General features: G+C 39.7%; 1 protein-coding gene across 1 annotated transcript in view; it reads left to right on the forward strand.

Annotated features, from left to right (window-relative positions):
- Positions 1 to 25,295, forward strand: part of Csnk1g1 (casein kinase 1 gamma 1) — a 151,060-nt gene that overhangs the window by 48,977 nt on the left and 76,788 nt on the right. Inside the window, exons 3-4 of the mRNA XM_042054723.1 lie at positions 16,119 to 16,159; positions 22,585 to 22,654. Of these exons, the coding sequence (XP_041910657.1) occupies positions 16,119 to 16,159; positions 22,585 to 22,654 (111 nt within the window). The remainder of the gene's footprint in view (positions 1 to 16,118; positions 16,160 to 22,584; positions 22,655 to 25,295) is intronic.

The following is a 25,295-nucleotide window of genomic DNA, read 5'->3' on the forward strand; positions in this document are numbered from 1 at the left end:
CCTTCCTTCCTTTCTTCCTTCCTTCCTTCCTTCCTTCCTTCCTTCCTTCCTTCCTTCCTTCCTTCCTTCCTTTTAATTGGGATGTTTTATTTGCTGAGGCTGCTCTCAGACTTACTGTGTAGCCTAGGCTGGCATTGAATCTCAGATTTCTGTTGTTGTTTGTTTGTTTTTTGAGACAGGGTTTCTTTGTGTAGCCCTGGCTGTCTTGGAACTCAGTCTATAGACCAGACTGACTTCGAACTCAGATCCTCTTGCCTCTGCTTCCCCAGTGCTGAGATTAAAAGGCATGCATCACCACCTCCCCACAGACCTCTGAGGTCCCCCGCCCCCCAGATAGGGTTTCTCTGTGTAACAGCCTTAGCTGTCCTAGAACTGTCTCTTGTAGACCAGGCAGTCCTCGAACTCACAGAGATCTGCCTACTTCTGCCTCCCAAGTGCTGGTATTAAAGTTGTGCACCACCACCGTCCAACCAGGCCTTTAATTCTTTTTTTAAAAAGATATTTATTTATTTATTTATTTATTTATTTATTTATTTATTTATAATGTGTACAATATTCTGTCTGTGTGTATGCCTTCAGGCCAGAAGAGGGCACCAGACCCCATTACAGATGATTGTGAGCCACCATGTGGTTGCTGGGAATTGAACTCAGGACCTTTGAAAGAGCAGGCAATGCTCTTAACCTCTGAGCCATCTCTCCAGCCCCCAGGCCTTTAATTCTTGCCTTTACCTTCTAGATGCTAGCATTGTAAATGTTTGTCAGGGTGCATTTCCTTTTAAGTGAAGGGAATTTCCCAAGTATTTTAATTCGTTTTTAAGTAGTGGTGCTGCGGGAGCTCCTTCTGCTCCTTTAGCCAATAGCCTTTAAGATACCAGCCCACTTGGGCATGATTTCTAAGCAGCGCTCCCTCTCTTGCTTTGGACTCTGCTTCTGGCTACCAGATTCTTTACCTGGTCTTGCAGAGGGCTGTTGTCTAAGACGGAGATCTGTAAGTTTTTCCTTTAAATAAATATCCCTTTTATTAATCATAATTCCAAACTGGTGTGGGATTGTTTTGTGACTTACTCCTTTATAGTAGTATTCTATAGTAGTAATCAGTGGCCTTAATGTTTAAGTATACAGAACCCAAACAAGAAAAATACTCCTATTTTCACCTTTTTTGAAACATTGTTTCACTATTTAATGACTTGCCTCAGTCATCTGAGTGTTAGAATTGTATGTATGTGCCACTATTCTTTGCCTTATTAATACATTTGATACTCAGCTGTTTCATGAATATTTACTAATGTCGAATTTAGAAAAGGTTACATAGATTAGAATGTGGATTCTGTCTCTAATGATACCATTGTCTCCTGGTACAAACAGAAAACCAAATTATAATACAAAACTACATTGACAGACATAAGTAAAGGTTTCAGAAAGGAGTTAATTTGTAATAGGGTTTTTGTTGTTAGACATTGCACAGGAATTCTTTCCAGTTGCAGGATGCAAGGTATTGCAAGAATAGTGAGCATATTATCAGGGCAGCACTTGATTATAAATGGCTTTGTCATTGAATGTGAAGTCAAAGCAAAGCACGAAATGGGCAGTTAAGCAAGTAGGTACCAAATTGTGAAGTGTTTCCATGATTCAATGGAGTAGAATCATGAAGGATCTTAAAAGAGAGGAATAAAACAGTTCTAGTTTGTGTTTTAGAAAGATAGTATGAGTTGATCATCTAGGAATGAAGGTAACATCTCATCTAGTCTTTGCTTTAATTATACTGCTCACTGCATTATACTTTGTTCTGTTTCAAGATATGGTTGCATCTCAGCACTTTGTTTTCATATCTGTAATTCTTTTCATTGTGTATGATAAATAATGTATACTCAAAAGAATGGTTGGCTGGGAGCCTGGAGAGATGTCTCAGTGGGTAAGAATACTGATTGCTTTTCAAGAGGAACCAGATTTAATTTCCTGCGCCCATGTGGCAGTTTACAACTGTAAGTCCAGTTCCGGGGGATCTAACACCTTCTGGTCTCTGCAAGTCCTGCACACGTGTGGTGCACAGACATACATGTGGGCAAAATACTCATATATTACTAATATAATATATATTTTAAAGGCTAGCTGAATAAGTCAGGTTAGCATCTGATTTCTTAATTTAGAAAATGGCAGTGTCAAAAGAAAAGATTAATTCAAAACTCCAGGACTTGCAGGTCACTAGTTGTTGGAGAGAAAAGAGCCAATATGATAAAAATTTTTCTAGCTTCAGGAGCCCTTGTGAGTCAAGAATGCTTTAAATGGAGTTAGTAATAAAGGAGTAGGGTGGGTGATAGGATAAATAAATAAAATACTTTGTGGCTATATTAGCTTTGACAAGTGTGGCACAGGCATAGACCCTGAGTCCCTATGTATATGTGTTTCTATTGTTTAGAAAGTTTAGGCTTGATATAAGAATTAAGGGATCGCCATGGCTTTCCAGGTGGTGCTGTGTCACGTCAATAATCTCAGCACTTGGGAGGCAGAGGCAGGCAGATCTCTGTGAGTTTGAGGCCAGCCTGTTTCTACAGTGTTTGGTTCTAGGACGCCCAGGGTTACTCAGAGAAACTGTCTCAAAAACAAACAAAACAAAACAAAAAAAACCTGGGGGGTGGGGTGGAAGAAATCTCTGTGGTGGCTGGAGTGGTTAGGGGTGTAACGGCTCTTGCAGAGAAGTCGGGTTTTGTTTCCCACAACCAAGTTAGGTGGGTTCCTAAATTCCTGTACTCCAGTTCCAGAGAAGTTAATGCCCTCTCTGGCCTTCTCAGGCACATGTATGCATGTGGTATACATAAACTCACATCTGCACACATGAGTGTACAGACACATAAACACACTTTTTTTAAAATCTCTGTGCAGGATGTGTGGAAATGGCTCAGCTAAGGTAGTAGTTACTGCACTCCTCCTCATCCATACTGGTGCTTTGGTTGCCTTGATCTTGTGAAGCTCATAGGGCTCACAGCTGTGTAAGCTGTGATTGCTTTGCTTCCCCAGCAATGTGTACATAGGTGGGAGGACAGAGGAGAGGAGAGATCGCTAATACTATCTCTTTATATAACAATACTAAAGACCTTTGATAAAGCTATTAGAAAACGACTGTAGAAGCTTGTCTGTGTGTGTGTGTGTGTGTGTGTGTGTGTGGTTTAAAACGGTTCTACCCTATAACAATGGACAGTGCCTGTCTTTCCTAGACACCATTGGCTATCAATTTTTATAACACCCAGTGCCAGGCGTAGGTTACCACTTTCTAAGTTGTTGGTCAGTGGGACTCCATATTCCAGCCCCCCTCTCCCATTTCCAGAAATTGCCATTGTTCTTGGTTACCCTCTAAAACTTTGATGTGGCGAAGATTGGAAATAACCAAAAATAGTCCTTTTATAATTATTTAAGTTTAATACAAAGGGAGATAAGGGAACTTACAGAACCAAGGGTCCAGCGGAGTGAGCGCGGGGCAAACGAACGGGCGGCCTTCCGGCTCCCCAATCCTATTTAAGGGGCATGGCTACCCCGCTGGAGCAGCCACGCCCCTGAACGCAGGGATTGGGCCAGCTGCCCCAACAAAACTTGATAATAAGACCCTATTGCTCGGGGCTGGAGAGATGGCTCAGCAGTAAGAGCATCTGTTGTTCTTGTAGCGAACCTGAGTTCAATTCCCAGCACCCACATAATGGCTCACAACTGTCCTTAACTCTAGATTCAGGGAATCTAATGCCATCTTCAGCCCTCCAAGGGCATCAGGACTGTATGTGGTACATAAATATGAGCAAAGTACACATACACAAATCTTTAAAAGAGAGACAGACACAAACTGACTGAGACTCTTGCTAAAGATACTATCTACTTAGTCATAGGATGTGGAGAAATCAAGTTGTTACCAACCTGGAAGTTTCCTCACTACTGGCTAACTTCCATAGTGCAGGAAAGATTATTTCTATAAAAACTTATTTTTAGGGGGCTGGAGAGATGGCTCAGAGGTTAAGAGCATTGCCTGCTCTTCAAGGTCCTGAGTTCAATTCCCAGCAACCACATGGTGGCTCACAACCATCTGTAATGGGGTCTGGTGCCCTCTTCTGGCCTGCAGGTGTACACACAGACAGAATATTGTATACATAATAAATACATATTAAAAAACTTATTTTTATATACCGTTTCCTTAGATAGGGCAAATTTGAAGACTTAGGAAAGACAGTATCAGTTGTGATGATTGGTGTTAAATTGTCAGCTTGACAGAAGTTATAATCACCTGGGAGATGAGCTTCTGGGCATGTCTCTAGGGGACTATCCTGATAGTGTTAATTTTGGTGAGATCTCCCATCTGCTGGTAGCACCATTCTCTAAGCAGGAAATCCTAGATAGTTTAAAAAAAAAAAGTAGAGAAAAAAAAGCTAGGGAACATGCATTATATTTGTTTCTTTTTTATTCTCTCTCTCTCTCTCTCTCTCTCTCTCTCTCTCTGTGTGTGTGTGTGTGTGTGTGTGTGTGTGTGTGTGTGTGTGTAGGTCATAGGACAACTTGTCAGGGTAGTTTCTGTTTCCACAGTATGATTTCCAGGGATGAACTCAGATTGTCATGGCAAGTGCCTCACTCACCACGCAGTTTGGAAGCCCTGTTTTCTTGACTGCAGATGCAGGTAACTAGCTCCTCAAGGCAGCTTCCTGCTGCTGTGATCCCCCCACTGTAATGGATTGTAGCCTGGAACTGTGAGCTCAATAAACCATTTCTCCCTTAAATTAATTTTGTCAAATTGGGTCGTGGTTGCGCACGCATATAATCCCAGCACTTGGAAGGCAGAGCCAGGCCTTCTCTATAAATTTGAGGCCAGTCTGGTCTACAAGAGCTCGTTCCAGGACAGGCTCCAAAGTACAGAGAAACCCTGTCTCGGAAAAATAAAATAATAATAATTTTGTCAAGGTATTTTATCACAACAGGAAAAGAAACAAGGATATTAATAAATCAATATTTATTGACAGTCATTGGGATTATTTTGGAGATATTTTATATTATTTAATGAATTTTTTCCAAAATAGTGAAAATATTCAGAAGTCTAAACATTGAATTCTTAAATAGAAAAATTAGCACGATAGACTAAAGGATTAAATACAAAACCCAAACTATACAGCTCTTAGAAGAAAACTAAGACAAAGCTAGGCATAATAAATGCCTTTAATTCCAGCACTTAGTAGGCAGAGACCGGTGGATTTCTGAGTTTATGCCCAGGCTGGTGTCTGTGTGGAGTTCCAGGCTAGCTAAACTATACAATCAGACCCTGTCTCAGAAAACAAACAGAAACCCTAAAAACTTAGCAGTAAATTTTACTATTCTTAACCAGGTGATAGGACACATACCTTTGCCCAGCACTTGGAGGCAGAGGCAGAGTCAGGTAGATCTCCATGAATTCAAAGAAGTCAACCTGGTCTACAGAGTGAGTTCTGGGACAGCCAGGGTTACACAGAGAAATGCTGTCTCAAACAGCAAAAATTTTACTCTTCTTATGTCTGTTTCATGATAGTAATTTTTTAAATGTGATACCAAAGGCCTAGTAAGTAGGAGAAAATAGATATAGTAGACTTCATAAATATTGAAAAATTTAAAGACAGGATCTCACCGTATCACCCTGAATGGCCTGAAACTTGATATGTAAACCAGGCTGGTCTTGAATTCACAAAGTTCTGCCTGTCTTTATCTCCTGAGTGCTGCCATGCCTGGTAACAAATAAAACCTTTTGTATTACCTAAACAGAATCATCAAGGAAGAACAGTATGGCTTGGTCAGTAAAAAGTGTTATTGCTCATGCCCAAGATCAGTCCTTGGGAACCATGGTGGAAGAAAAGAACTATTGAGTTTATTTTGGGGCTAAGCCCATTAAGCCTCAGGATCCAGAAAGATTCACTATGGCAGAGGAAAACTGGCTGGAGAGGGGCTGGAGAGATAGCTCAGAGGTTAAGAGCTTTGCCTGCTCTTCCAAAGGTCCTGAGTTCAATTCCTAGTCAACCACATGGTGGCTCACAACTATCTGTAATGAGGTCTGGTGCCCTCTTCTGGCCTGCAGACATACACACAGACAGAATATTGTATACATAAAAATAAATAAATAACTTTTTTTAAAAAAGAAAACTGGCTGGAGAAAGGGATCTCAGAGTAGAACAAACTGACTCAAACACAATTCTCCTATAGGTTTCTTTATTTCTTGGCGAAGGAAAGGAAGAAGGGAAGAAGGACATGGTGGGGGCAGTCTCCACAAAGCTTTCAGTCTACATAGGCATAACGACAAGTTAGCAGTTTCATAGGCGCTAACAATAGTATCAAGCATGCATTTTCAGAGTCACAAAAACAAAAGAAAAACAAAACAAAACAAAAAACCGATGGATCTGACAAAGAGGTGCCTTATATCTCAGAGGAGGCCTGGCTGTGAAGCTCCCTACCAGCAGGGAACACAGCTGTTGGTAGCCTTAGTGACCCAAGGGCTTGATTTGCATTAGAGTCTAGCTGTTTGAGTTAAAGGGAATCTCTTTTGGGAACTTTGCTTTTGACTCCAGCAGGGTGCCCAAGTGAGAATTTTCCTCTCTGAAGCTAGTTTTAGTGACTCGGGTATTTTTCCTGTATAAGCAGTTAATTTCCTGGGCTATGTGCTTATGTTAGTTGAAACCATGGTGAAGGGTAAATACAGAATATTAGTAGTTTGTTAAGTTAGAGCAGAAGACCAGTAGATTCCACCTTCCTGCATCTGCTGTTAGAGCAGACATATTGCCTCCTGTTTAGGGCTCTTTTCTTATCGATGAGTTCTGTCAATAAAGAAGGTTGTAGGGGACTAGTTTTATGTAGATTATGGCAATGAGAACAAAGGTTTGACCTAGTGAATGCTTTCACACCAGAAATTCTCTGTGTAGGGAAGGTATCCAGTTGCCCTATAGGAAAAGTCAGGTTTATACAATACTGGGATATTATGGAAGGAAGGAATGCCATGATTTGACAAGATTTCTACAGAATGGACAATGGCTTGTCCAAAAGACAGGTGTTCCCGCAACTCTGTTGAAATGGGTTTCTCCTGTGGGTTAGTCCAATAGATCTGTCAGCTGTGCATTTACTGTGTAATACTTGTGGGCTCACCACAGAGATCCAGTTCCTGAAAGTTGTTTCTGACCTCCACACAGCACCATGATATGCTTTCTTATTGTTACTATTATTTTAAAAAGAGGAAAGTAAAAAGGCAACTCAAGTAATAGGACAAGAAAAATACTGGCAAATTGAATGTTCAGTAAAGGGATTTTTCAGAAACATATAAAGAACTCTTCTTAAACTCAGCAATAAATAAAAAGATGACCCAGATTAAAAATTAGCAAAGCCAATTGTGCAGCACTTCAGAGCACACCTCCTCCTGTGGACTCGAGTTTCCTGTACCCATTTTGGGTAGCTCACAGCCCCCTGGAACTTCAGCTTCAGGGATCCAGTGCCTCTGGTGCCAGCATATGTACATTCACACACACACACACACACACACACACACACACACACACACACACACACACACACACACACACAATTAAAAATAAATCTTTTTAAAAGATGAACAAAGAATTTGAATATACTTTTCTCCAGAGAGATTAGAGGATAAGCACACGAAAACTGTTCAGTTTCTTTAGTCATTGGGAAATACAGATGAAAACTGTTTCTTCATACCCACCAACTGTAGTAAGAATTACTGTTTGCTGGGAAGAATATGTAGAAATTGGACCACTTATACAATGATATTGAGAGAGAAAAATGGCACAGCTACTTTGAAAGACAGTCTGGTAGTTCCTTAAGAAGTTAAAATAATTCAAGTATCTGACACCTGGTGAGATATATTAGTTAGATTTTTATTACTATGACAAAATACCTGATATGGATATTTGTGGAAGGAAAGGGAAAAAGGAAAAAAAAAATGCCTTCATTTAGGTTACAGTTTCAAAGACTAGAAGCCTAAATAGCATAGTAGAGGTTTGATGCCTCGACCCCCTAACTGCCTCCCATATGGCAGTGGCTAGAGTTGATGAAGAAGCTAACAGTTTTATGTAACCATCCTTATGAGAACTTCAAGACTCTTTGTTAACTACTTTCCACAATCATTCCCTCAATGATCTAAAGATCTCAATAAGTCCCACCTCAGAGATTCTACAACTTCCCCATTAGACACTGGAGGGACAGGGTTAAATCATACCATAGCATAGGTCAGCAGTTCTCAACCCATGGATCTCTACCACTTTGGTGAGCCTCTCTCTCCAAAATATTTACATTACAGTTCATAACAGTAGCAAAATTACAGTTATGTAGCAATGAACAAAAATACTTTATGGTTGGGATTACCAGAACACAAGGAACTGTATTAAAGGGTCGTGGCATTAGGAAGGTTGAGAACCTCTAAAATAGGTAAACAAAAAAACAGCCTACAGAATGGGAAAAGATCTTCACTAACCCCACATCAGACAGAGGTCTGATCTCCAAAATATACAAAGAACTCAAGAAATTGGTCATCAAAAGAACAAATAATCCAATAAAAAAAATGAGGTATAGACCTAAATAGAGAACTCTCAACAGAGGAATCTAAAATGGCAAAAGAAACTTAAGGAAATGCTCAATATCCTTAGCCATCAGAGAAATGCAAATCAAAACAACTCTGAGATTCCATCTTACACCTGTAAGAATAGCCAAGATCAAAAACACTGATGACAACTTATTACTGGAGAGGTTGTGGAGTAAAGGGAACACTCCTGCATTGCTGGCGGGAGTGCAAACTGGTACAGCCCCTTTGGATATCATTATGGTAATTTCTCAGAAAATTAGGAAACAACCTACCTCAAGACCCAGAAATACCACTCTTGGGTATATACCCAAAGGATGCTCAATTGTACCACAAGGACATGTGCTCAGCTATGTTCTTAGCAGCATTGTTTGTAATAGCCAGAACCTGGAAACAACCTAACTGTCCCTTGACCAAAGAATGGCTAAGGAAAATGTGGTACATTTACACAATGGAGTACTACACAGCAGAAAAAAAGACATCTTGAAAATTACAGGCAAATAAATGGATCTAGAAAACATGATATTGAATGAGGTAACCCAACCCAGAAAGACAAATATCATATGTACTCACTCCTAAATGGCATTTAGCCATAAAGCAAAGAAAACCAGCCTATGATTCACAATCCCAGAGAACCTAGACAACAATGAGGACCCTAAGAGAGACATACATTGATATAATCTACACGGGATGTAGAAAAAGACAAAATCTCCCGAGTAAATTGGGAGTGTGAGGATCATGGGAGGTTAAAGGGGAGGGGAGCAGAGAAAAACATATAGCTCAATAAAATCAATTAAAAAAAGAAATTGAAAAAACAAAACAATTACTTCATTTTGAGATAAACAGCTTGGGAATTAGCCTAGTTTCTATGACTTTCCTAAAGAGAGTGCTGGGATTACAGGGGTGTGCAATCATGCCCATGTTGGGGCCTCAAACCTGGGGGCCCTGGGCATGCAAGGCAAGCACTCTAAAAACTGAGTTACAAACCCAGCTTCTCTTCATTCCAATGCGTTCACAAGTGTGCTTCCCACTTTCTCTTCTGTGAGCTTCAGTATGGCTGGCTTTATGTTGAGGTCTTTGATCCATTTGGACTTGAAATTTGTGCATGGTGATAGATATGGATCTATTTTCATTCTTCTACATGTTGATATCCAGTTATGCCAGCACCATTTGTTGAATATGCTTTCTTTTTTTCCATTTATATTTTTGCTTCGTTGTCAAAACTCAGGTGTTTGAAGTTGTGTGGATTAATATCTGGGTCTTCGATTCAGTTCCATTGGTCCTCCTGTCTGTTTTATGCCAATCCAAGGCTGTTTTCAGTACTGTAGCTCTGTAGTAGAGTTTGAAGTCAGGGATTGTGATGCCTCCAGAAGTTTCTTTATTGTACAGGATTGTTTTGGCTATCCTAGGTTTTTTGCTTTTCCATATGAAGTTGAGTACCATTTTTTCAAGGTCTGTGAAGAATTTTGCTGGGCATTGCATGGAGTATGTAGATTGCTTTTGGTAAAATTGCCATTTTACTGTGTTAATTCTACCTACCCCATAGCATGGGAGATATTTCCATTTTCTGGTGTCTTCTTCAGTTTTTCTTTTCAAAGATTTAAAGTTCTTGTCATACAAGTCTTCCACTTGTTTGGTTAGAGTTACTCCAAGATATTTTATGCTATTTCTCTCTATTGTGAAGGGTGATGTTTCTCTTTTTTTTTTTCTCGGCCCATTTATCATCTGTGTAAAGAAAGGCTACTGATTTTTGAGTTAATTTTTATCCTGCTATATTACTGAAAGTGTTTATGAGTTGTAGAAATTTCTTGGTAGAATTTTTGAGGTTTCTTTTTTTTTTTCATGGTTTATTTTTTATATTTAAAAATTTCCATCTCCTCCCCTCCTCCTCTCCCTTCCCTCCCCTCCTCCTCCCCCTTCCCTCCCCTCCCCTCCACCCATACCTCCCCTCCCTCCCTCTCCAGGCCAAGGAGCCATCAGGGTTCCCTACTCTATGTTAAGACCAAGGTCCTCCCAACTCCCCCCAGGTCCAGGAAAGTGATCGACCAAGCTGAGAAGGCTCCCACAGAGCCCGTCCATGCAGAAGAATCAAAGCCCAGCACCATTGTCCTTTGCTTCTCAGTCAGCCCCCATTGTTGGCCACATTCAGAGAGACGGGTTTGGTCGCATGATCCATCAGTCCCATTCCAACTGGAGCTGGTGATCTCCCATTAGTTCTGTCCCACTGTCTCCATGAGTGAACGCATCCCTCACGTTCCTGACTTTCTTTCTCATGTTCTCTCTCCTTCTGCTCCTCATCAGGACCTTATGTAAACTTTCATATCATCAGCAAACAGAGTTTGACTTATTTTCTAATTTGTATCCCCTTGATCTCTTTTTCTAGGTTCTATCATTAATGGCAGAAAAAACTGCATTATACAGAGGTCTGGGAGTATTTTTATATCTAAACTCAGCCTTCCAAAGGAGCAGCTTGGATATGATGCTGCCATCAAAACATCTGAAGGAAGACTTCCTGTTTCAGTTTAATGATAGAACCTAGAAGAAAAATTAAACCTGTGGAATTTATACAGCGAATAGTAAAGCCTTGATTGAGTGTTAGGGATCATGCCAGCTGATGAGTAGATTTTCAGTCCATCAAACTACTTATTTTTGTCGTAGTTATACATATAGTTTTATGTATATTTTTAGCTGAAGTAGTTATTCATTTTAAATGGACAGGATTTTGACCCTGAATCTTTGTCATTAAATTCTTCCAGTGCAGAATTTCTGACTACAGTATATTTGACTGAATGACTAAGTTTCTAAATAACTGTGTTTCACATTGGCTTGTACAGGTTTTTAAAAAAATTACTAACTTTTTTTTTTTTTTTTGCCTGTAGGGTAGGGCAGGTTAGGCATGTACCATCTTGTACATATGGAGCTTAAGGGCTTTCATTTTCTCCTTCCACCACATGGTCTCCAGCTATCTAACTCAAATCATCAGGCTTAGTGGCAAGCGCCTTTACCTGATGAACCATCTCACCAGCCCCTGTTCCATTTTGGTGATGCCTTTGCCCCCTGGCAAAGGAATTTATTTGAACAATGCTTAACCCATAATAATTACCACATCATCTCCAGTGTACCTTAGCTGTTAGATCAGAGAATGACATTATTCAGTTCTTTTGGTGTTCTTAGAGAAAGTAAAGAAACACAACCCAGTTGGCATTCTGTAATTTCAGCCACCATGCCTGGTGTTAAGTTTATGCTTGTTACATTCTATCAGAAGACGTAAAGAACCATCTGTTCTCCCCAGGTAGGGCACCGAGAGACCCAAGACACCTCTTTTAAGGACAGTCTGCTGAATTTATTGAGATTTTTTACAAAAGCATAGGTAACTAGAAATTCGCTGAATCTCCAGAAGACCCCACCCTGTTGCAGAGGAGGGCCGCTCGTTCGTCCTGGCCACCGGCCTAGCTTATCCCCCAAATGACCACAAAAAAACTGTATTAATTAAGTCACTGCTTGTCCCATTAGCTCTAGTTTCTTATTGGCTAATTCTTACATCTTAATTTAACCCATTTCTGTGTATTGCCACGTGGCAGTAGCTTGCTAGCTAAAATTCCCATCGTCTGTCTCCTGCAGATCCATGGCGTCTCTCTGACTCTGCTTTCTTCCTCCCAGTTCTGTCTTCCCCACCTACTTAAATTCTGCCCTATCAGGCCAAGGCAGTTTCTTTATTCATTAACCAACAAAAGCAACACATTGACAGAAGGACCTCCCACATCACCACTCCAGCATGGGGATTATTCACGAGAGCTATATCTCTGTAGTCTTAACCCCTAGTCAACCTTCTCCCTTTTTATATACTTTATCACACACTATGCCCAAGACCAAACACAACTGAAGGGAATGAGGGGACTGAGTGGTAACTAGGATCTCAATAGTACCAACTCTGCCCTTCTGCCCGGAAGTGTTAGCAGCCCTATTACTGTTGCCATGTATGTAGCTGTCACTGTCTTGCTTGCTTTTCTTGTTGTGATGACTGAGGACCAAGGTGTTTTGTAGGTCACACAGTCATCTTCATGATCGCAGATGGTCTTGTCACGCCTGCAGAAAATACCTCACTTCAGCACTTAGTATATCTTTTATATAGAAATTTGGAGCTCAGAAGCATTTCCTAATCTATCACTTTTCTTTTAGCCAGAATTTGGAGAAAAGCACATTAATTGCTCTTTGCCTTTCTGGTCTCCTCTCACTAAAAACGTCTCTCTTCCTCTCTCTCCCTCTCCTCCTGCTCTCCCTCTCCTGCTCTCCAGCTCTCTCTCTTCCTCGTCCTTCTTCCCCCATCTCTTGTTGATTCTTGTTCACCCTTTCTCTTTTTCAAGACAAGATCTTATGTAGCCCTTAAACAAATGATCCTCTTGCCTCTACCTTTCGAGCACTAGATGAAAAGGGTGGACTACCATACCATAGTTGGCATGAGGACATAATTTTTGACCCTTATTTTCTTATCTCCTATTAAATGCAATAGGTAAGGTAGTTAGTTTTTTCCCTCTTCAAAATATCTGGCATATAGATTTTATATGTTTTAGTGTTTTTTAAAGACTCATACTTAAAATAATAATTAAAATAGGATTTATTTAGTACTTCCCAGTTTACAAAGTACTTTCACATGCTCATGTAATCTTTATAACTACTCTGTGCCACAAATGTGGTTCTTTAAATGCCCTGCTATGAAAATGTCCTGTTTTTCTTCTAGTTAATCTCTTCTGTCTTATACAGTAAGGCAAAGAAAACACTTTTAAAATACCACTTTATTTTTTTTCCCTGGCATTAGACTATTGGTGATTCTCAGCAAGCTGAAGAATGGAGCAAAAATTTACCCATATGTCAGTTTCTCATAAAGAGCATGCAGGAGGAGAGTTTATCTAGTTCATGGTTCCAGATGCTTCAGTTCTTGATTCCCTGGGTTTGTTGCTATAGGCTGGTGGTGAGGCGAAACATATTTGTAAATGGTATAGTACAGCAGAGCTGTGCACCATTGGGTCTGGTAGAAAGGGAGAGAGAACAAAAAAGATTCCACAAACTAGATAGACCATTCAAAACTATGTCCTGGTGACTGACTTCCTTTTATCAGACTCCATATGCTAGTTTTTATTATCTGTCAATAGTGCCATAAAATTATGACTCCACCAGTGAACTAATCCATAGACTGACTAATTCAAGTCAGCCTTTCCTGATCCAATCTCCTCATAGTCATTGGACCCACAAGCTAGGAACAAGTCAATTTGCTTCACTTTAGCAAACATCTGTTACTCTATGTCAGATACTCCATTAGTTGCTGGGGATATAAGAAGCATTTATGATTAGGGATGTAGCTAAATGATAGAACATTTACCAAACCTAATTGATAAAGCATTAAATTTAATCCTCAGTATGCACACACATGCTTGCTCTCCCCCCCACACATACACACACACAGAGAGAGAGAGAGAAAGAGAGAGAGAGAGAGAGAGAGAGGAGAGAGAGAGAGAGAGAGGAGAGAGAAAGAGAGAGAGAGAGAGAGAGAGAGAGACTCTAAACATTCTTGTCCTTAGGAAACACACCACTTCCCTAAGGTAAAAAGAAATATATATATAACAAACCTGGCATTTACCTGTCTCTTTGCTCTTCAGAGACTGAGACAGGAAGATTGTTATGAATTCAAGGCTAGCCTGGACTACATTTTGAGAGCCTGTTTCCAAACATGGATGGATGGATGGATGGATGGATGGATGGATGGATGGATGGATGGGATAGATAGATATAGTGGGGTGTGGTTGTATATGCCTTTAGTCCTACCACTGTTGGGAGGCTAAGACATATGGATCTTGAGTTGAAGGCCACCCTGATCTAGATGACCAGGAAGACTGACAAGGGCTATATAGTGAGATACTGTCTTAAAAAAAAAAAAAAAGAAGAAATGACATTTCACTTTTCTAGAAACTAGATGTTCATTTGTTATTAAGCTTCTTGAACCTCATATAAAAAACCAGCTCCAGGCTGTTGAGTGCTACATAATGAGACCCTATGCCTACCTAAAAAAATTCTGAAGAAACAATAGATTTTTTTTTCAGGCTGGGGATGATCAGTAGTAGTCCAGGGCATGCCCAGCATGTGGAAGACCCTGAATTCTATCCCCAGTATCACAAAACACACACACACACACACACACTAAAAACAAGAGGAAATGCTCCTAAATGCAGTCTGGTATTCTGGGTTTTTTGTTCATTTGTTTGTTTGTTTTTTGTTTGTTTTGTTTTGTTTTTCGAGACAGGGTTTCTCTGTGGCTTTGGAGCCTGTCCTGGAGCTAGCTCTTGTAGACCATGCTGGCCTCAAACTCATAGAGATCCGCCTGCCTCTGCCTCCTGAGTTCTGGGATTAAAGGCGTGCGCCACCACCACCGGGCTCAGTCTGGTATTCTGACTGGACTCAAACAACTAGAGAATATGATGCATGAGAAGAAGTGGTAAAAGCCAGAAAGGTTCATTAGAAACAACCTGTGGATAGCCGTGCATGTGTACTCCTTTCCTGTAGTGCACACACCCAAGAGTATATCGTGATAGATCAAGGCCTCTGTTTACTAAACTGCAGAACAAATAAGACACATTGTTCTTGAAAATTTTTTTTTCACTTGTAGAGTTAAAGAAATACATTTACATTAAAACAAGTTTATAATATTAAAAACTTTTTTTAAAAAATTGTGGACCTATTTTTAAATGCACATGATCAAATGAATTAAAAGTTTTTTTTTCTTTTTTCTTTTGAGATAGGATAGGGTCTTATATAGTTCTACTTGGCCTGGAACTGCTAATGTAGACCAAACTGACCTTGAACTCACAGAGATCCACCTGCCTACTTACTGCCCTCCCCACACCTGGGGTTAATGGTATGTCACCCTATCCAACCTGGATTTTTTTTTATTTAAATAAAGAAAGTGACCTTTATTCTTCAGGCCACTTTCTGACATGAAATATTGTTTGTACCCAAATGTATTTTCTATATTATCCAGACTCTTCTATGTACTCTTTCATATTTTTGTCTTAACATCATCACATTTTATAATTTATTGACTGAGGTTTAATCAGATACACAGGACTATGCAAAGAGCTAGGTTATCTTCTCTGAAGTTCAAGAACTGAGTGTGACTTAGTTGAACCGATGATGTTAGTATATGCTAGGTATTAAGACATTCAGATGCATTCCCTTACTTCTGCTCTCTTGCTTTTCTAGTTAATATTTATGCTGCTCCATATATAGTCATTCAGAGTCATAGATCTGTTGATGAGAGGAGGTAGATTTGGTTGGTTTTCTCCATTTTAAAACAAACAAGAGTCTCTTGTGTAGCTTACATATTTAGATTCTCAAGCTGTTTTTGTCCTAGTCCTGCTGGTTCTCATTATCTGTTTAGCTTTTCACTTAGCTCAGTCTTCAAATACAGGAGCCCTGTTAGAAAAATCTATCTTTCTCATGACCTTGTAAGCTAATGTCACTAAATGTATATATTCTCTTTTTCCCTTAGGTAAAAATCTCTACACCAATGAATATGTAGCCATTAAACTGGTGAGTAGAATGTGTGTGTGTTTGTGGTCTTTGTGTATTGATGCTAATGTCTTACAGAAAGCCATTGTAGGCATTCACATTAATGCTCATGCTATTTTTACTGTGTATATGATGCCAAGTAGTTATTTTTCCTGCATCAGGATGTTATAATGATAAAGCACTATATATTGTGTAATGCCATATAAATGGTACTAACTGTAGCAATAGCAAAGATAAGTCAAACTTAATTGATTGTATTGTGCACACTGTTTGTATGCCTGGTGCCATGGAGGCCAGAAGGGAGTGTTCCAGTCCCCTGAAACTGGATGCTTGTGTACTAATTTGCTGATGCTGGGAATTGATCCTGGGTCATCTTTAAGAACAACTGCTCTAAACCAGTCAGCACTTCTCTGGAGCCCCTTGACATCTTTTTTTTTTAAAACTGATTTTTATGTATGTATGTATGTATGTATGTATGTATGTATGTATGTTTGAGACAGGGTTTCTCTGTGTGTAGCTCTGTCCTGGAACTAGCTCTGTAGATCAGGCTGGCCTTGAACTCACAGAGATCTGCCTGCCTCTGCCTCCTGAGTGCTAGGATTAAAGGCATGCCATTCCACCATTCGGTGACATCTATTTTTTAAATATATGGCATTTATTGGTCTATTTACCAACAGAAAACCAAGTCTGACCATCTCATTGATGCTTTAAAACAGTGGTTCTCAACCTTCCGAACGCTACAACCCTTTAATACAGTTCTCATACTATAGTTACCCCAAGCATAAAATTACTTCCATTACTAGTTCATAGCTTTAATTTCTCTAATGTTATGAATCATAATATAAATATTTTTGAAAGGGAAGTTTGCCAAGGGGGTCATGACCCACAGGTTGAGAACCATTGCTTTAAAAACCTATCAAGCCAGGTATGACTCCACACACTTTTCAGCACATGCTTTTAATTCCACCACTTAAATAAGGAGGCAAAAGGATCAGGAGGTCAGTGTCATCCTTGGGTTTATATTGAGTTTGAGTTTAAGCCAAAAGCATGTAGATCGTTGTAAATTCAAGGTCTTCATAGTGAGTTCCAGCTTAGCCAGGGCTACACAGTGAGACCCTGCTTCAACAAAACAAAACAAAACGTTGTCAAACTATTTATAATGGCGCATGCCTGTAATCCCAATAATTTGGGGAGGAGGGGTTGTTGTAGGAGGCCGCTTGTTTGTTCCCTGCTCTTCAGCCCTGAAATCATGACCCAGAAACCATATTATTTGCAATACTGTTTGGCCAATAGCTTAAGTATATTTCTGGCTAACTCATATCTTAAATTAACACATCTCTATTAATCTGTGTATTGCCGTTAGGCTGTGTCTTACCTTTTAAAGTTCCAGCATCTGTCTCTGTCAGGGCTACTTCGCTTCTTCTGACTCTGCCTTCTTTCTCCCAGCATTCAGTTTAGTTTTCCCCACCTACCTCTGTTCTACTAAGCCATTGGCTGAAACAGCTTCTTTATTAACCAACGGTATTCACAGCATTCAGAGGGGAATCCCACATCAAGGGGTGGGCAAGATATACACCTACTTAGAGGCTATTCTGTGCCTTGAGACCCTATTTCAAGAAACAACAAAACTCCCACAAAAACATTCCCTATAGCCTTGCTTAGGCTTTTTATCTTCTTTAGCTTGTCAATTTGTGGGGTTGTTAGGATTCTTTTCTGAAAGAGTAGCAGTTGCCAGATTAGTTTCTCTACAAAGGAGAGGACAAGTATCAGGACTTAGGACAAGCGGTGCCTTTGGAACTTTCTGGGCTCTGTTCCCCTTTTTGAGGAGTTTCCTGTAACTCAAGCTGGCCTAAAACTCAAACTCAATGTATACCTGAGGTATCCTGATCCTTCTGCTTCCTTTCAAGTGCTGAGACTTCATGTTTGTGCCACTATGTTCAGGTTTGGGGTTATTTTTGTTGTTGGTTGTTATAATAGAGCTTGAAGCTAGGACTTCATGTATGCTAGACAAGCACTCTACCACCAACCTGTGTCACCAGCACACACGTGTCTTTCTTTTTCCTGCTTGGTTTTTTTGTTTTGTTTTGTTGAGATAGGGTCACTTTTCAGCCCTGACTGACCCCGTTCTCAATGGGTAGCCAGACTGATTGTAAATTTATGGCAGCTCTTGTGTTTCAGCACCCTCAGTGCTGGGATTATTGTGCAACTATGCTGGTTTCTTTTTGTCTTTGACTTAGAATTCTTGAAGAAATAGAGCAGGTAATGAATAAAGTAGAATGGCCAGGTGGTAGTGTCGCACACCTCTAATCCCAGCAAGTGGGAGGCAAAGACAGGTCAATCTCTGTGAGTTCGAGGCCAGCCTGGTCTACAGAGCAAGTTCAAGGACAAGCTCCAAAGCTACAGAGAAACCCTATCTCAAAAAAACAAAACAAAAACAAAAACAAGAAGAGGAGGAGGAGGAAGAGAAAGAGAAACAAAGAAAGAGCACATGTAGTGATTCTGGTCAAATATCTTTTAAGATGATCAAGTAAGGGTTTATCTACTTGTTTTTTTGTAAAGAAATTTAGTTCTGGGAAGGTATGCTCTAGTGCATTTGTGGTTTGACTTCTTTTTCACACAGTATAATCTTATATTATCTGAGGCTACTTGTATGTAGTAAGGAGAGCGGTGGACTGTGTCCCACCGTCTGGCTAGCTTAACCCTGAAATAATTACACAGAAACTGTATTCATTTAAACACTGCCTGGCCCATTAGTGCTAGCCTCTTATTGGCTAACTCTCACATCTTAATTAACCCATTTCTATTAATCTGTGTTCACCATGAGGTCATGGCTTACCGGCATGAGTTTAACCAAAATCTGTCTTGGGCAGGAGATGCATGGCATCTGCCACACTTCCCTTCTTCCCAACATTCTGTTCTGTCTACTCCGCCCACCCAAGGGCTGCCCTATCAAAAGGCCAATGCAGCTTCTTTATTCAACCAGTGAAATCAACACAAATACAGAAGGACCTCCTACACCAGCTACTGAACAAGAAGTACTCAAAACACAGCCAAGTGTGTTAGTGGCCCCTGGTAATTCGAGCACTGTTGAAGCAGAGGTAGGAGTATTTTAAGTTTGAGGCCTGCCTGAGCTATATATATAGTAAGTACAGTGAGACCCTGTTTCAATAAGCTAAAAACAAAACAAAATAACATTTGAGAAAAAAACACCCTAAATTAATGTAAAAACTTGCACCTTTAAATTTCTGTTTTACTACTATATTTTTGACATTATTTTTCAAGGCTTCTTTTGAGACTTTCTGTCTAGATTTCTTCTATCATGTTCTTAACACTTTGGACTATATAGATATGTTTCTATAACATTAGTAATATCATTGACAGACATTTCACTTTTTCTTCATTTATCTTTATCAGGCTTTATTCCGCTTTGTGTGGGCAATATAAAAAGTAGATTTTTGGGTTGGAGTTATATCTCAGTTGTAGAGTGCCACTATAATATAGGTGGGGTCCTGGGGTCCAAGGAAGGCTAGAAGATGGAGGAAGGCAGAAAGGAAAGGCTGAGATGAGTTCCTGTTTAGAGTATAGCAGTTATATCTGTGGGCTTCATCCCTTGCTGTTGAGCTTATTCAAGGGACATAGAGCAATAGTAACTGATCTCCTTTCATTGCATAAGACAGCCATCTAGCATTGATCTAGGATTTCAGGCAGGCTTGCATGTTCCAGAATAGCTGTGATTCTGGCAGATGGCCAGCTCTCTGTTCATAAGCAATCAACATCTACTACAGAATTGCAGTAAACTTGGTACTGCTGTTTGTTTTTTGTTGTTTGAGACAGGGTTTCTGTGTAGCTATGGTTGTTCTGGAATTGGCTCTGTAGACTGGCCTCAAATCCAGAGATCCGCCTGCTTGTGCCTCCTTAGTGCAGGAATTAAAGGCTTGTGCTAACACCTCAATTCTACTTCATTTGGATCTTCATTGTAGTTCTTGTTCCTTTAGTTTTTATGAACATTTAAAAATTCATAAAGTAGAACTGTATGTGTATATATGCTTGTTATGCAGTCCTGATAACCTGTGTTCAATACTCAGAACCTGCATAAATGTGGAAGGTTCCCCAAAGTGTCTTCTAACCTACACACACACACACACACACACACACACACGCACGCACGCTGTGGCACCTGTACTCCTCCCCTATACACACATCATCATCATCATAAATAACTGAAGACTACTTAAAATATGCAAAGTAGGAAGTGCAGAGGTGGCTGAACAAACAGTAAATTTCTTGGAGAGAACTGTAGTTTAGTTTCTAGTACCCATGTCAGGTAACTCACAACTACCTGAAACTCCAGCCTGGGGGGATCCAGCTCCCTCTTATGTAGATATACATACATACATACATACATATGTACAGAGGTCAAAACACATACACATACGTAAAAATAAATCTTAAACACATATACAAATAACCAGACGTGATGATTCCCATTTGTAATTTCAGCCCTTGGGAGGTGAAGCAAAGGGATCACTGAAAGTTCTAGGCTAGCTTGGGTTGTAGAATGAGAGATCAAGCCCCCACCACACCCCGAAAAACAGCAATGACAAAAACCAGTAAGGTGTCTGTCTGTTTCACAGCTGCAGTCCCAGTACTCAGGAGGTATTGGAGGTAGAGAAAGACCTGGACTTCAAGATCATTCTCAGCTACTTAGCAAGTTATTCATCTTGCTGCTTTTCTCAAAACCGCTGTTTGTATGTTTGGCAGACTTTCTGTTCTTAATGCTTCCAGAACAGGTCCTGAAGCCATATTTGCTTGAATAGTTTTCAGCCATGTGCTCAAGAGACTAGCTGAAGGATGTGCATTCCTGTGATTAACAAAACAATGTCCTTCGTGACTAAGTGTGAGGTATAAGCTCACTTTCAACACTGAGTGTTTATGAAGATTAATTGTTGTTTATTTATTGAAGATTTACTAAGATATTGAAGGTCATATTGAATATTTTCTGCTAAGGTTTCTAGCATGAAATTCAAGTAACAATCCTATGGCTTTTAAATTCATTTCCCTCGTGCTTTGCCATTCTCTAGAAATTATCTCTTTGGAGCTGGGAAGTAATTTTCCAGCTCTAATTTCATCTCATTCTGTCCCCTCTGTTTCTCATGAAATTATTGCTGGTGGTTTTGCTATTAAACACATTCTGTAACTGGCTACTTTGTTGGTGATAAAGTAGATGACATAATCAAATGAAGAGTGGTTCTTCTATCTGAAGAGAGCAGTCAAGTGACTATCTGGTATTATGTGCATTTCTCTTAATTATGATAATCATGGGAAACACAAAGTCAGTTCTAGTGATTGTGGAACCCTGTGAGTTTGTCTTTCGTGGAGTTCCTTGAAGATATAAAATACTCAATGTCTGAATTTATTTAGCTTAAACTTTCCTAAAAGCAAAGGGTAAATGAACTAGGTAATTTGAAAGAAGCTTCTGAGTTCTGTGATTTATAGATTCTGTGTTCTAAGAAAACAGTTTATAGACCGTTTGGTTTGTTTGTTTGGTTGGTTGGTTGGTTTTTCGAGACAGGGTTTCTCTGTGTCTTTGGAGCCTGTCCTGGAACTAGCTCTTGTAGACAAGGCTGGCCTCCAACTTACAGAGATCTACCTGCCTCTGCCTCCCGAGTGCTGGGTTTAAAGGCATGCACCACCCAGCAATAGACTGTTGGGTTTTTTTGTTTTGTTTTGTTTTGTTTTTTGTTTTTTGTTCTTTTTTTTAGATAACAATAATTTATTGTGTATTCTGAAATGGAAGTTTTCAAATGTTGCTATTACAAAAATATAATAAATGTTTGAAGAGCCGGGCTGTAACTCAGTTGGTAGAATGCTTGCCTAGCATGCATGAAGTTCTGACTTTGATTCTCCTCACCACATAAAACCGTTTGTGGTGGCACATGCTTATGAGCTGTACCCAGAAGTAGAATTGATTGACTACAACATCTTCAGTTGCACCATTCCATTCATTCATCCGTTCATTCATTTTGTTCTCTGAGGTGGGCTGTCATGTAATTTAAGCTTTCTTTGAACTTGATATGTAGCCAAGGATAACCTTGCACACCTCATCTTCCTGACTTCATTTCTTCTGTGCTGGAAAAGTGGACGTACTGGCAGCTGCACCATTTTAAATTAAGGCTAGCAACACAGAAGGGTTCTAGTTTCTCCATAGTACTAAAACTCCCCTTCTGCTTTGATAGTAGGCATCCTTGTTGAGTGTACAAGTTCAAGGAATTTTGGTTGTGGTGGTTGTTGTAGTTTTGTTTTTTATTAAGGGCCTTATTTGTCATGTGCAGATCATCTCAAGAACATGAAAGGATCTTAGCCCTGTTCATTCTGAAAAATCTGAGATTGGGAAAAAAAAGCCCATTTCTTGAAATTTGACCACAGTTTTTCTGTTTGGGTTTCAGGAACCAATAAAATCACGTGCTCCACAACTTCATTTAGAGTACAGGTTTTATAAACAGCTTGGCAGTGCAGGTAAGTCCCTTTATTTCTTCCCATTATTTAACATACTACTTAGTTGGGTACCTTAATTAAGTTTGTCTGGTTTGCCTCCTTTCCTAGACCATTTATCTCCCTAGTTTTTGGATAGGTGATCTATGTGACCCACCAAACGTTGCTTGTTCACTGGTCTTGGAGGTGCAGTTAAGAAGGGATTGTTAGTGTTGTAACCCTGCCACAGGTCAACCTTTAGATGTTTTCACCTGCTTAAAACACACATGCTATGAGGATTTGAAATTTGTCCCTTTATATACCAGAGGGAAAAGGATTGGTCATTTGTATGTTGTGCTTTAGAGCTTTGATTGAAATAAATCCTAAAATGCAATGCTGGGGTTTTACTCATTGTTTTGTTCATTTACAAGAGTCATGTATGGGCTGGAGAGATGGCTCAGCAGTAAGAGCACTGGCTGCTCTTCCAGGGGATTTACCCCATTTTGATTTCCAGTACCCACATGGTGGCTTACAACCATCTGTAACTGCAGTTCCAGGGGATTCCATGTCCTCTTCTGGCTTCTTCGGGCACCAGGCTCACATATGGTGCACAGACATATGTACCACCCACACACAAAACTAATAATAATAAAGTAGAATTTTTTAAATTCTAACTGAAAACTAAGTTCTAACAATATGTGTATAACTTAAGACTTGTTTCTCTAGCCTGAGAATAAAGTTGATGGGATTTTGTTGTTTATTTATAAATAAATATCTGCATATACTATTTTTCCATATATAGCTAGACTATATTCATTGAGAAACATTGTATGTTCACAATAACACTCAAATTTTAAGTCAGGGCTTCCAGATTATTTCTAGTTATTCTATTGTTTTTCTCCATGTGAAATAGTTCTTCCACATGATGACTTATTTGCCGAACGTGCTTATCTTTAGCCCTTCTCTCTAACTTGAACTATCTCTTCCTGTCCTTGATTCTTCTCTGACATTTCTGTATTATTTTGTAATAGAATTACCACATATGTAACCTCTATAATTGTATGGTTTAAGACGTCATAGAATTTGATGCATACATTTTAAAAAATGAATTATCCTTTGGAATCCATTATAGATTCTCAAAGAACACTAAGGCTATGTTGATCGGTTGAGACAGGGATTCAAAGCCCAAGCTAGCCAAGATTCCTTCTTGCTCCAGTTGTCACCTCCTAAGTGCTAGATTATAGGTGTGCACCCCCACATCTGCTTCTCAGATTTTGCTTTTGGTGTTCTTCCTAGTGTGATAATATTTATCTGGTCTAGTTTGGTTTGGTTTGGTTGAAATAGGGTTTTACTTTGTCACCACAGCTGGCTTGAAACTTACTATGTAGCGCAGTCCGGGAAGTCCTTCTGCTGTAGCCTCCCAAGTGCTAGAACTGCAGGTGGAGCCATAACACCTGCAGTTGTAATAATGTTGTAAGTTTCAAAATTTTCAGGGTGACAACTATCTTACCCTAGTTATGAAAGAAAACATTTAAACACATCTTAAAATACCAGACATAGGTTAAAACATGCGTGGTTCAACTTAGCAGATATTTGAGTGGGCATGGGGAAGTGACCAGGCCAGTTTCCACTGTCTCTTCTATAATTCCTTCCAGACAGAGCCACCAGAGCAGGCCAATCTTCTCTTTTTATTATAAAGCCAAGTGGTTCACATCTGTAATCCTAGCAGTATTGGAAACTGGGGTAAAAGGGTCACTTGAGCCCAACAGTTTGAGACCACATCATCTGAAAATGCAAAAACAGAGCTAGCAATAAACGCCTGATAGGTGCAAGACCCTCTGTTCAACTGTGGAAAAGGTTGTTCATATGAGAATAAAATCTGTGCTGTTGGAGTTATGTTCTTTCTAAACACAGAACACTGTAGTCTCGAGGTTTGGACATTCTCCGTAAAGAAACATTACACAAAGAACATTAGAAAAGAGGGGGGTGCTACAAAAATTGCCTTACAAAATTACAGCAACAACAACAAAAAAAAAGCAGCAAAGGAAAACTAGAAGCCCTGCTTTTGTATGTCTGTTTGCTGCTAATGGGAATAGGAGGGCTCTGTTCTCTTCAGGCCACGTCTCGCTGTCTGGAAGACTCTTGTTGGTTTTTATCCCCGTGTCTCTTCTGGGCAATCATCTAAAAGTTACATCTTCTGCATTTTATTATTATTATTTGTTTGGTTTTGGTGTATGTAAGCTAGAGTTGATGTTGTATGTCTTCCTTTATTGCCCTTCACCTATGTTTTGAAACTATCTCTCAGTGAACCTCACCATTTTGGTTAGACTAGCTGGCCAGTGAGTTCCCTATCACTAGATTACACACAAGTACTTCACCCACTGAGCCATCTCTGCAGCGTCTTCTACGTTTTTTTATGAAATTCAATAGTGTTTTCTGTCTTCTTTTTTTTCACTTTTGAGCTTACACACTAATTTTTTCTTTTTTTTCTATTTTTATTTATTGATTGATTGATTGATTGATTTTTCAAGACAGGGTTTCTCTGTGTTACAGCCCTGACTGTCCTAAAACTCACTTTCTAGACCAGGCTAGCCCCAAACTCATAGAGATTTGCCTATCTCTGCCTCCTGAGTGTTAGGATTAAAGGTGTGCACCACCACTGCCCAACAGCTTTTTTCTTTTCATT

Source organism: Arvicola amphibius, chromosome 3, assembly GCF_903992535.2.
Source record: "Arvicola amphibius chromosome 3, mArvAmp1.2, whole genome shotgun sequence".
Taxonomy (NCBI): domain Eukaryota; kingdom Metazoa; phylum Chordata; class Mammalia; order Rodentia; family Cricetidae; genus Arvicola; species Arvicola amphibius.